This window comes from Harpia harpyja, chromosome 18, assembly GCF_026419915.1.
Source record: "Harpia harpyja isolate bHarHar1 chromosome 18, bHarHar1 primary haplotype, whole genome shotgun sequence".
NCBI classification, from domain to species: domain Eukaryota; kingdom Metazoa; phylum Chordata; class Aves; order Accipitriformes; family Accipitridae; genus Harpia; species Harpia harpyja.
In genome coordinates, this window is record NC_068957.1 from 8,592,258 (window position 1) to 8,604,525 (window position 12,268).

Below are 12,268 nucleotides of genomic sequence, written 5' to 3' on the forward strand. Positions count from 1 at the left end.
ACTTTTGTTTCTCAAGAATATTATATCATACAGTAACAGCAGGGAACTCGATTCGGTGGCCTAGGAGGTCTGTTCCAGTCTGTGTTCCTGCATGCAAGATAGTCTGATCTGCTTTTTGTCTTTTTGTTTAGTAGCACTCATCAGTCATCCCCCGGGGGACATGCTCTGAAGCTAAACAGCAGCAGCAGCACTCCTGGCCATAAGCAGTGCGAGATGGGATCTCATCAGAGCAGCCGGTCAACCTCAGGTGATTCCTAAGTCAAAGGTTCATCAGTCAAAATGTGCAAAATTCCTATCACATGGAACAGGCTTTTCTGCAGGGTGTCAAGTGCTGCATTGCAAATGGGATATTTTTTTTAATGATGTCTTCTGGTGATAGGCTTTTGAAAGCTCTCTCGATTTTGTGGTTCCATGTTCCTCAAATATAAACACTTCCTCTTTTGAGTCAAAAAGTGACTGTGAACGTATTTCCGTATAGAAAATTTGAATTGCCTCAATTAAGAATTGAAAAAAATCAGTTCTGTTGCACTTATTGACACCACTGAAACTCAGCAGAGCCAACATTACAGACATACAGATGTAATTCAAAACTAATATTCACCCATTGGCATTTTCTGCATAACCGTATGCTGCTTTTTTGCATTGCCCACTGATATGATGATACAGATGAGCAGTTGCTGTACACTAATATTGCTGGACTCTAATAATGTACTAGCTGAAGGAAGCGTAAGACTCTGTACAACATCTTATGAAACATTCCTCCAATATTCTTTTATTTGCTGAAAGATAGTGGAACTGGAAAAAAAAAAAGGCAAAAGAAGTTAAAAGGTAGAGGTAGCCTCATCCAATTTAAACAAAGTGCAACTTTGTAAGCTATCTTGGTATCACTGGTAGTGATGTAGGAATGCAGTGGGCTTGCTCGTGGTTGTGCAGATTTTTTGCAGTACAGACTGGTTCCCAAGACATGACCTGAGATTCTGGCAGATGGGGGCATGGAGCAGAAGTGGACAGCTTTGTTCTTCTATTGTTATTCCTAAGGGTGTTTTCTGTGGGTCAACTGTAGGGCAATTTCTTGTATTGCTCCTTGCAAAGCAGTGGTGTGTTATAACGCTTTGCATCCAGGTTGACTACTAAAGATGGGGGACATGGGGAATCACGCCCAAGTTGAAGCAGGGTGGATGCTAAAAATGTTCCGAAACCACACCAGTGAGCTGCTGAGGTCATTTATTTTTAAACTGAGGCTTACATTGTTAATTTGCAAGCCCTTGATAAATGAAGAACAAATTGCTTATTTATTACGCTTATACAATCAAGACGGTTTTGCTTTCACTAACTACACAGAATAGGAAGCTTTGCTTCAAGAGAAACCCAAAGCACGCTTTAAACTGCTTGGCTTATGTTTCTTTTTGCTCTTATGTCATTTTATGTTTGAATAACAGCATAGAGATGAACAATATCCAACAGCCCAGCTCAACTTAGCAATGCCTGCATGATGTGTAACTCCTGTGCTATTTTGGCATGGGGAAATGAAAACCTCACCAGCAATGGAAAGAATAGAAAACCTCCCTTGTGGTTTAAACTGTCTCCTTGGGTTCTTAAGTGTCATTAAATTACAGCTAGTTCTGGCATATGGTGTTCCAGAAAGAGTTTGTTGCTTTCCCAAACCCACAGGGATAATGAATTGGGCAGGAAAGGGCTATAAATACTTTAAAGCTAATAATTCTGCTGAGTTGCTTAGGTACTCATTGACCAATAAGGAATTCTGAGTTTTAAAAGCTTTGCAAAATGCATGAATACGTGAAGCCATTGTGATAAATTACTAAATACAAATCCTAATTTGTGTGAGCTTGAGTTCTCCCCCCTTCACTTGCAAGGAGTCCTGTTGGTAGCAGTGGGATAGTCATGGGAGAAATTGCTGAACAAGGTAGACGTTGAACTGGCTAGTGTGTCCCAGTGGCAGGGTGAGGCCACATCTGCTTTCCCTCCCTTCACTTGTATCAGGAATTGCGTGCAGAAGACGGCATCTCTCCAAGGCTGCTTTTGCTCTTCGCAGGTAGCTTTGTGGGCAGCGGGGGCACTGAAAGGGAAGATACGCTTAATTACTTGCAAGCATCCCTCCTCACGTGGCATCAGCACGTGCAGATGGACTCCAGCTCCTCTAGCCTCGTTTGCTTGGGTATTCAATAGCTGGGCAAGCATGGGGGCAAGCGCAGGTCCCATGCCACCTGGGAGGGAAGCATCGTGCTGCAGCTTCCTTGCTCCCCGTACCTGACCTTGGGCAGAGCGTCCCGAGGTGCCACCCGACGCTGAGTTGGCCCGCGGCGCTGGAAACCAGTGCTCTCTGCAGAAATGAGGGCTGTTATTACCTACTTCCCCACGGCGCAGAGTGGAAGCGGGAGCTGAGAAGTGACATTTCGTGTGCCCTGAGGGAAGCAGGGACTGGAAAATGGTTCTCCCCGTGGTGCGGGGGGAAGTGGTGAATCCTCTTCTGCTTTTAGCTTGACGCCGTGCTCGTGAGTGGAGCTTAGTGCAGCTGTTTGCCCTCAGCCCGGTTCGGTTTGGAGAATCAGATTCTTTAGACTGTTTTTGTGCAACAGTTTTACGAAGGCCAAATCTTTGCAGCATGTCTGTTTGCTCATGAAAAAGTGCATGGGGGGCCCGGGCTCATGTACCCATCTCCCTGACCCCCCTGTCTGCAGTCACAGGCATGTAGCTGGGTGACACCTTTAGTGCTGGAATAGGACCAGCAGTTGCTGATACGATGAGCTGTCTCCCCTCAAGAACAGGATCAGAGGAAGGGATTAGCATGCCCTTGCCCTTTTCCTTGCAAGCTGCCTTCCAGTCCATGGAACTGTTGCTGGTGTGCAGTGGGAGTATGTTGCCGAGGTTTTGGTCTGCTTGTCTTACTCTTGCAGCATTAAACTGCGCCAGTATCAATTTATATACATAATATTGTGGCATCCGGAACCACTGGGAAACAAGGAAAAAAGATTTCCCTTTGCAACAAAGAGAAAAAAGAAGTTTGTCAGCAGAGGCTGGTGTGTGCTTTGGGTGGTAACTATATGTGCTTGTCTTACTGGTCCCCTCTCTCACACTGCTGCAAATGCATTTGAAAAAAGAAACTTTTTTTTTTTTTTTTTCCCCCCCTCTCTTCAGGGAATCCCGGACCGGCCCAGGCAGAGAACGCTTTGTCCCAGAACCACTTGCAGCTGCATAAGAAGTCTGAAAAAGTTTCTCATCCAGGCCAGATTGCAGTAGGTTCTTCTAAATCCACTGATATTTTTTATTTTTTCATAGTTTTCACTGAGGGAATGTCTATGCAGATAGCTTCTCTGTTGGTGCTTGAATTTGCTAGCTAATGAGACCACCTGAGAGGTTGTGTGGGGCTGGCTCAGGCTTACTGCTGCATTAACATGTCTCGTCAGCTTTCTGTCCGGGTCTGACTTGTGTCCAGCTCAGGTCATGGGCAGAGAGTTCAGCTTTCCCGAACCTGTCTGATCATAGATCTTTAGAAACGAAGGGTACGTCTTCAGTATTTCACGAAGTCATTGATCGGTTGTCATACAACCCAGAAGTCAAGACCGTGCCGGTGGCTTGTGCAAATATCCAGTGTGTAACTGCCTGGAATATGCGCTACCGGACTGTGACACACTCGAGACTGTCCTGGCTCTGGGTTCACCGACGTGCCGCGGATGGGAAGGATGATTGCTACTTCTCTGTCTTACTTACTGAGGCATTTCTTTTCTTTGGTGGTGTTTGGGGTTGGGGGGTGCCTGTCAGACAACTGGAGCTCACGGTGCCTTGTGCAAGAGCTCGTATGCGGGGTGCTTGGTATTTTAAAAGTTTGCGGGATGCTTGGGCTTTTAAAACTTCTCAGGCAGGCCCGGGTGGCTCCAGGGGATGGAGAGCGGGGCAGCAGGGGACAACTGCAGCTTACCGGGGTCCCCAACCCCTCCTGCCTTGTCAGGGACCGGAGTTTTGAAGACGACTCTGCGTTTAGGCCATTGCCAATAGTGTGGGAGGCCTGTAGATGAGTTCCCGTAGGACTGGGGTGTCTAACCGCTCCGTGGGTGCGAGCCGTGGCGGTGTTGGTATTGCCTTTCCAGCCCAAAGGTGCTTCGTACCAGGTCTGCGCAGGCACAGCCGGTGCTCAGGCGTGGCCCCGCAAGCCTCAGGGTAGTCCAGGGCTAGAATGAAACTCAGGCTGGTGTAACCCTTTAGTCCTGGTGCAGAGCACTGCTTTTCTTGTGCAAAAAAAGGAAGTACTTCTGTGCTCCTGCAAAGTGCGAAGATTGAATCATAAATGTCTGAGATTCAAAACATACTAACTAAAGTTAGTCACCTTTCAACTTTTAGGAAAATCAGGTGTTTTGGCTTAGGTCGCTTTCCTGTGTGAAATACCCACTTTTGATGGACCAAGAAGAGCATCAGCTTCCTAATAAAGCTTTTTTGGTGTGGAAGTGACAATAACTATATTTGCTGGGACAGTAGAATACTGCACATGCTGTTTAGCGATGGCTTCTTCCATGAGAAAAAAAATCAACTGAGTTTTCTTTACTCAGAGTCCAGGCTCCTTTGCCAAGGGGAAGGATGGTGCCAACTCATTCTTAAAAGCAGCAGACTATTCCTCATCAAGTGATGAAGTCAGCAGCAGCGATGAAGATGACATGAACCACACAAGGTTGGCTTGATTTTATTTTTTTTTTTATTATTACTATTTTCTTCCTTTTTATTACTCACTTCTAAATATCTGGAAAAAGTTGGCATACATAAATACTACCTCCCCTCTGAAGTTACTATCAGTCATTTATGCCAGTTGTAATTAAGCAGTTTAATCACACTATAATGAACTCCCGGGGGTAAATGTTTGCTTCATCAGATGTATGCAGTGTAATAAGCTTTGATGACTTGCTGCCCTGGGACAATGAGGAAATGTCTCGTTTTAACTGAATATCAATAGCTAGTGGTTTTATAGAGATTCCTTCACATTGATCTACGTTTAAATGGAAATTTTGAAAGAAAAAAGGAGAGGGAAAGAAAACTGTATGCCTTCATGCTAAATACAGGTTACAGTGAAAAAAGCAAGGCAAACATGACCCTTGTGTTCAGATAGTCTCTTCACTCCGGGAGAAATAATTACCGCTGAAAAGTTGATTCCTTCACCAGGGCTGTTTATAATGAGCAGATAGCGTAAGCAGGATTTGGTTTTGTAAAATTTGCTGTATTTTTAAGATTGTTATTTTGCACAATTGCTGTGCAGATGATGCTGCGGCTTGTACCAAGCTGATCTCACCTGAACTGTGTCTCTCTAGCTTTCCAGTTTCTCTTGCTGATTTTGTGACTGACATCTTGTGGTGTTTACCTGTCATGCAAAATGTGTATTCTGCTGAGAAATAATGGTGCGTGAATAGTTTGCTAGTCCAAGTGAAAGAGAGTCGAGGGATCAGTTGGCCAGCCCTGCTGTTTGGAAGAGCAAACAGAATTTATTTTTTAGTATTGACGAATGAAACTTCTAATTTTCTTGCAAAGAGACTTCAGTATAATTCAAGTTCTAGGATTTACTTTGAAGTGCATCACAGGGCCACAGAGCTCTCTGGGATGGGGTTCTTGCTCTTCTGACATAATTGCACATGCAGTTTTGTCAGTCTTCAGGAAGAGATGCACAGATTTGTAGCACTGTTGGCAAGCTACTGTGTTGGCCTGGTACCAGTCCTTTCCCCTCTGCTGCTCTGAGGAAGGTAGAGTTTTTGTGCCTGCATATGCTCCTGATTTGCATTTCTGAAGTTCATTTTCAAAGCTGAGGGATGAGGAGGGAGAAAGTTAAAAATCTTGTAGCTTATTCAGTGCACCCGAAAGAGCTGTCTTTTTACTGTAATGAATGCCTTTATTTTCTTACTGCTCCTCTTCCAAACCACCTTATTCTGATCTGTAAAAAGTTTTATTCACTCTAGGTCATAGAATTCATCCTAGACCTCAGAAAGACTCTACATAAAAATATGGATTTGCCCTGTAGCAATGACTTTGCTGTGTAAGTGTTAGATTGCTGTGATCCTTGCATGCTGTAATGATTTGAAGGAGTGGTATCACTGCCTTTGGAAGTCTGCATGTATGATTTGCATCTCCTCTGTGTGTGAGATCCACCAGTCCTCTAGAGAATTGGAATTAGCAGGATGATCCCCGTCAGGTTTGCCGTCCTGTGCGCACAACCACCGCAAGAACTCCTGTAAAATCAAAAGTATAATCTTGTCTATTAACAAAGTCCCTTCACCTTGGCTGAACGTCACTTATATTAAAAGATAGATATTTTGGGAAATATATCCTGATTACTACCAAGTAAATAGCAAAAAGGGTAGTGATCGAAGTAAAAGCAGCAGCCAGCTTTGAAACTTTGCATATTCTGGAGAAAGTGAAGGGTTTTTTTTTTCTTGCTATCTAAAGCATGTGAATGCAGGATCTGAAGCCCCTTGCATCCTGTACAAGTGTTTCTGTGTGGGCTTTGGCTGAGACACCCTGGGACAAGTTTTAGTTGGCTATTGAAAACAATCTGTGGGGTTATTTTGTTCTTGCCTGGGCTGTGGAACAGCTTTTGATGTCCACGCTCCAGCTTTCCTGGAGGTGCCCAGCAGGACTAGACTTAGGATATGCACACATGCAAGAGAAAGAGCTTCATATTTTCTTGGACGAATCCTGTTAACCACCCTGAGAAGGCTCATTTCTGAGGAAGCCAGGACTAAGGGCAGCTGTCTTTCACCAGTAAAACAACTTTTGGTCTTGTTTTTCTTGTCAGTGAGATGAGCCAGAATTCTTCCTCACATACACCAGGTTTTTGTTTTAAGGAAAGGATATCAGTGTATGTGATCCAGCATCTTACCTGCTTGTATAACATATCTATTCCATTGATGCTAATTTCTCAACTCTACTGAGAGTGCTTCCTCCTCTGATGCCTGCAGCGTTCATAATCCCCCCTAAAACACTGAGTTTCCTGGGACTCATTTTGTATAGTTCAGTTTCCCCTCTCTGCTCTTTGTATGCTGTTCCCTGCCAAAATTTGGACAAGGTCGGTGCAGTTACGTGCTTGGCTAGGATTTACTTTCTCCCCTAAGAAGTGGGAGGTTGACATCATTTAAAAGCAGCTGCTGCTTGCTTTCCTGATAAGAACAGGTCCTTGTACTCACCATTGATCCTACTCCATATCTTGCCATTCCTTGTAAGTTTAGTATGCAAATATTTACCCATCCCATAGAAGCGGGGGGGGGAATGACCCAAAACCGAAAAAAAACCGACAAAAAAAGGCCACAAAAACGTCTGCTCCTTCACAACCATCTTAAGTCGGTAGCTCTCTCACCAAACCTCCTTTGTTATCGCATTGGGCAACATTTAAAAAAAAAAACAAAACCTTATACTCTCCTACCAGTTGTCACATAACACTGTAGAGCCCTTCACACCAGGATCCTGAATGCAGTCAGTTGTACAATTACTGGAGAGGAGGCAGAAGTGTAATAGGCTTAAATGGATTGCAGTAATGAATAAATGAATATAAATAAATAAGTGGAATAAATAAATAATGTGGGGTGGAAATGCACAGAAATGGGGCCGGAGTCTCACTGACAGAAGTTTGAGGCTGTCCCACTTGGGTGAAAAAGTTTAAAATGCAAATATTCCAGTGGTTGTGTAGGAAGTAGTAGTATGCTGGGGTATATCACAACAGATGCTTGCCTTGTTCTTACTCTTTCTTTAGGTATCTGCTTTTGGTCACTGTTGAAGACAGGATACTGGACTAGGTGGGCTTTTGGCCCCAGCCGGTCTAGCAGCTCTTACGTTCTTCTGTCTCTATGTGCACTGGGCAACGTTTTCTTTGTTTCTTTGTACGTAAGGTGAGGAGGTCCAGGTTTCAGGGACTGATTCACAGTATGAAATTCCAGTGTAGCCTGTCCCCATAGGCACTGGCAGAGAGGTCCCTGATACCAGCATATAGCGGAGCAGTGGCTCTTCTCCTTGCAAGTGCAGCTGATGCTTTCTCTGGAGAGCAGGGTGGCTCATAATTGCACCCAGCAGGATAGTGTACGAGGGGAGGCAGGAGAAGTTTTGAAGTAGCCACTTTTCAAATGACAGCTTGAGGGGACCAGCTCTCACTTGCCTGAGCTATGCAGTGTCTGAAAAATGATGGGTGAGATGCAGGGAGATGAAGGGATGCTCTCCGTCGAGGTGGGGAGAGCTTCCTGCTGTGTGTGAGTGGTCCTCAGGCTCGAGTCCGTTCAGGCACATCCACAGACTAATCAGCTTGCTTTTGTACAAGAACCTTTAAGTGTAACTAGTGAATGTTAATTATGCTCACTTTTGAACATGTGTATGTGGGGTTTTTTTCTTTTTGGTTTTTGGGGCTTTTTTTTTCCCCCTGAAGTAGTTCTGTTCATTAATTGGAGTTTGTTACCAGGCAACTGCTAAGCAGCAGAGTGGCAGATTTCTCAAGGACGAGAGTACCAGATGGAATTGAACTGAAACCCCAAAGCACCGTCGCAGAACAGAAGGTAATTTGGCCATTTGTAAGGGGATGGGTACAGTGGGGGGGGAGTCGGATCGTTAATGTGCATGATGAACACTATCCATTTCTTCTCAGCAGCATTTTCACTCTGAAGTCCTGCTCTGTCATTGCAAATTATAGCTATAAGCCTTGAAAAAATGTGTAGTTTAAGGTTTTGTGCTTCCTGTAAAAATGCTTACATTTACCTACGAAATTGCACTTCTTTCTTTGTCCTTGTTATTGACCTGGTAGTAGTTTCTGATGTCAATGTATTTCTCGAAGGCACTGGGCAGGTTGCAAAAAGCAATACTGTTGATTATTGTTGGTGTGCATTGTTGCTATTTTTAAAAATCTTGACTTTTTTATTCCAATTTAAAGAGAACTACTGCTTACTACTTAAAATATTATCAGAAGAGGGGGAAAAACACTTCATCTCTCCCTACTGGCTTAGCACAAATACATGTCTTCTCATGTGTCACGTTGTGGTTCCTTCCCAGCTGTAGTTTCTAGCAGGGACTTCAAGTCATGTGGATTTTCCCCTGTGATAAATATTAGTGCAGAAAAGATGAAGACGGACAAAGCAGAACAGTGTTCTTTGTGGTTGGAAGCCAAAAAAAATTACAGTAATAAGACTTGCACTCAGCATCAGAGCACTTCTCGCATATTGCTGAGGGTACTCTCATTTCACAGATAGGGAAAATAAATTGCTATGAAACTGATGTTTTCCCCAGAGCTGCTTGTGTGAGCTGTGGCAGGGCTAGGAAGAAAAAGGACTTTTCTTTACCTCTGGTGTGATTTCTAAGCTTCAGACCAGAGTGGCATCCTTCCTGACTGGGGAGGGAGTCCTACTTTGCCTTCGTCCCACCATCTTCGAGGAGAAAAGACCCTGCTTCGGAGAAGTAATTATAAATGGGGCAAACCCAGTACTTTTCTTGTGGCAAAATCAGCCCAGTGCTTTCACTTTCCCCCGATATCCGGGCATTGGAAATGGGCTGCCTGAGAGAAAGGAGAAGGATGGAGTTGTCGAGGCCCAGACTGAGGATGAGGGAGGATGGAAAAGAGTGGAGGTCACGTTCTGGTGGGTTTGGGGAGGACAATGCGGGAGGGAGAACAGACAGATGACTGCCACTTCTCCTCACAAATCTCTCTGATGCCTTCCAGTCTTCTCCCTCCTTCTCACGGAGACTCCTATCCTTTCCTCCCACCTCTGTTTCACCAACCACAGCCATCATGAGTGTCCACGACTTCTTCCAACATCCCTTTCCCCGGCCCATCAGCATGAACTGGTTTGAAGTGGTTAGGGTGTACCAAATGATTCAAACGGGGGTTTGGTTCAGTTCAGCTGAACCTGACTCAAAACTGAAAAAAAAGCTCCATACTGGCTTGATTCCCTAATCTCAAATACTGACATGTATGTTTTGGTTTGGTTTGTTTTTTTGTATCTAAATTAAAATGTTAAATACTTAGAGCATCAATTTGATTTCTAGTTAATTACTTGGCTTTTAAAAGGCAAATGTCTTTTTATTTAGAATTATCTACTTTTTTTTTTCATATTTTGGCCAGCATTCAAAAAAGCTGATCTGATTTCAGTAGGTTGTTTATCAAAGTCAGTACAATGTACAGACTTGCCTTGAATTCAACCAGCCAGAAGCTGCTCGAGTTTGGTGGTGCTTTTTGCTTCGGTGTAATTTAGGAGGAATTTTCTAGTGTAGCGCTTGACTCCTGTCACTCTACGTTCCGGTGCCAATGGTGTTCAGGTACCCTGACTGATCACAGCCAGGGGTAGATCCCTCTGCACTGCTCTCCCCATCGGGGACACCGCTCGCTTTATACATCCCGTATTTCTTCCTCTCAGAGCTTTCAGCCACGTATTCCAAGAAACCGACCTCTGACTCGGTATTTTGTGCTGTCGGGGAGAGAGCTTGTGTGGTGCCTCACACCTTGCCTAGTTTACAAGTATTTCCTTGAAGGTGGTGGGATCCTGTAAGGAGGTCTGCAGTACCAAACATCATTGTACTGGAAATGCTGGTACTGGATCCTACTGAATGTCATTCTACAATAAGGTCTCCTAATTCAGTAAATGGAAAGTAGCAATGAAATGAATGGTGAGGGGCTTGGAACTAAATGCAGGTCCAGAATCAACAAGTACCTACTTCTGACCGTGGTAGGTAGAGGTCAGATCAGAATGCTAGGACAAGTCATCTGATTCTGTCTCAAGCGTCTCTGAGGATGAAGTTGCTTCTTTACCTGTGGCTGAGGTAACGTAGGTGAGGAACATTTGTGGAGCACTTCAGCAGTGGAAGCCAGTGTTGATGTCTCCAGTGTTTGCCACACACTTTTGTATTTATTTTTTTATTTTAGTCTTTCCATAGGGTTTGTCTTTCCACGATGCATCACACAGAGCACCCCTCCCATAAGCTCATTAGTTATTGTCCTAATTAACAGGGTTGCATAGTGCGTTGGAAGTATGCTAAATGTGAAGTTTAACTGTATGTTCTCATGTGCAGGATCAGATTCTAGGGAAACAAATTTCTAGCCCCCAAGAAGGCCTCTGGAGTGTAAACAACCAGAACTATCTCCTGCCAGATCTCCTCCAGCAAAGCCAAATTTCAGACTCCTCTGTGAACCCACCAAAAGTGCCACTGACTAGCCAGGAACCTCAGAACAAACCTCTGAGTAAGGTAAGAGATAAATTACAGATCAAATGAATTGTACCATCGTTTTCCTGCAGCCCTTGGGAGCCTGAGATCGAGAGCCTTTTAACTTCACCTATCCTGTCTCTTTTTCTGATGAGATTTTTCACCACATCCCTTCTTTTCTTTAGAAGTTTTATCTAGGGGACAGAGAAGAAATCTTGAGCTCCCTAACAGATTTTATTGTTCCGCTTGTTTGCCCCCATCTCTCTCTCTGCTCCCTTTTCTTTCCTTCCCTTTTTTTTTCCCCTTTTACACAAGCTAGAAGGGCTTGCACCCTCTGCTCCTTTACCTGTCGTGTCAGCAGCACAGCACTCTCGTCTGCCTCTGCTCATGGTCCCTGGCTTTCTTCCATCCACGGGTCAGGCGGGATTGCGCGGGGGCCAGGGCAGCCCCGAAGGGACTCTAACACCGCCGTGAGGGTCTCCCGGGGAGAAGTGTGTCACTGGAGGCAGATAACGGCTCTGTCGGGGGTCACGTCTTAAACTGCCTTCCTTGAGGCAGCGGTGTCCTCGCTGCGAAGAGATTTGAGCAACGCCCTGTTGCCGGTGAGACAGCAGGGAGCGAACGACGTGCTCTTCTTCTGGGGACTGGTTATTTCAGTGCCGTGCCTGGCTAAACTCCCTGCTCAGGCCTCCCCTTCTGTCGCTGAATTTGTACCATGTATCTCCTGCTTTAAAACTGCTCATCATGTCTGAGTAAGCCACATGCCATTTCTTCTGAACCTCAGAGGCGTTGCACTGCTGTGCTGTCTGCTCCCCTAGCATCGTCTTCCTGAAGTCGCTCTTGTTTTTCATTGTAGGCCCTGTGCACTGAAAGCACACCTTCAAAGAGCAGTACATCGTCTACAGCATCGTTTACTTCATTCATAGATCCTAGACTTCTGCCAATCACCCCTCCCACCAGTCCAGTAGGACCTTCCTGTAGTTCTCGTGAGTATGCTTTACCCTTCTCATAAAACGTCACTCCTGGTTTCTTTATTTTTGGGAGTGGGGAGGGCCAATTGCTTGGAAATGGAAATTCTTAGTTAACATCTTCAGAAAATGAAACTCCA

General features: G+C 44.8%; 1 protein-coding gene across 5 annotated transcripts in view; it reads left to right on the forward strand.

The window, feature by feature from the left end:
- Positions 1-12,268, forward strand: part of NRK (Nik related kinase) — a 117,902-nt gene that overhangs the window by 81,456 nt on the left and 24,178 nt on the right. For 4 of the 5 annotated variants that reach the window (XM_052813433.1, XM_052813434.1, XM_052813430.1 and 1 more), the window contains 6 exons: positions 132-247; positions 3,157-3,254; positions 4,563-4,681; positions 8,435-8,528; positions 11,029-11,202; positions 12,017-12,146. In XM_052813433.1, coding sequence (XP_052669393.1) covers positions 132-247; positions 3,157-3,254; positions 4,563-4,681; positions 8,435-8,528; positions 11,029-11,202; positions 12,017-12,146 — 731 coding nt within the window. The remainder of the gene's footprint in view (positions 1-131; positions 248-3,156; positions 3,255-4,562; positions 4,682-8,434; positions 8,529-11,028; positions 11,203-12,016; positions 12,147-12,268) is intronic. The other variant, XM_052813431.1, reaches the window with a different exon arrangement.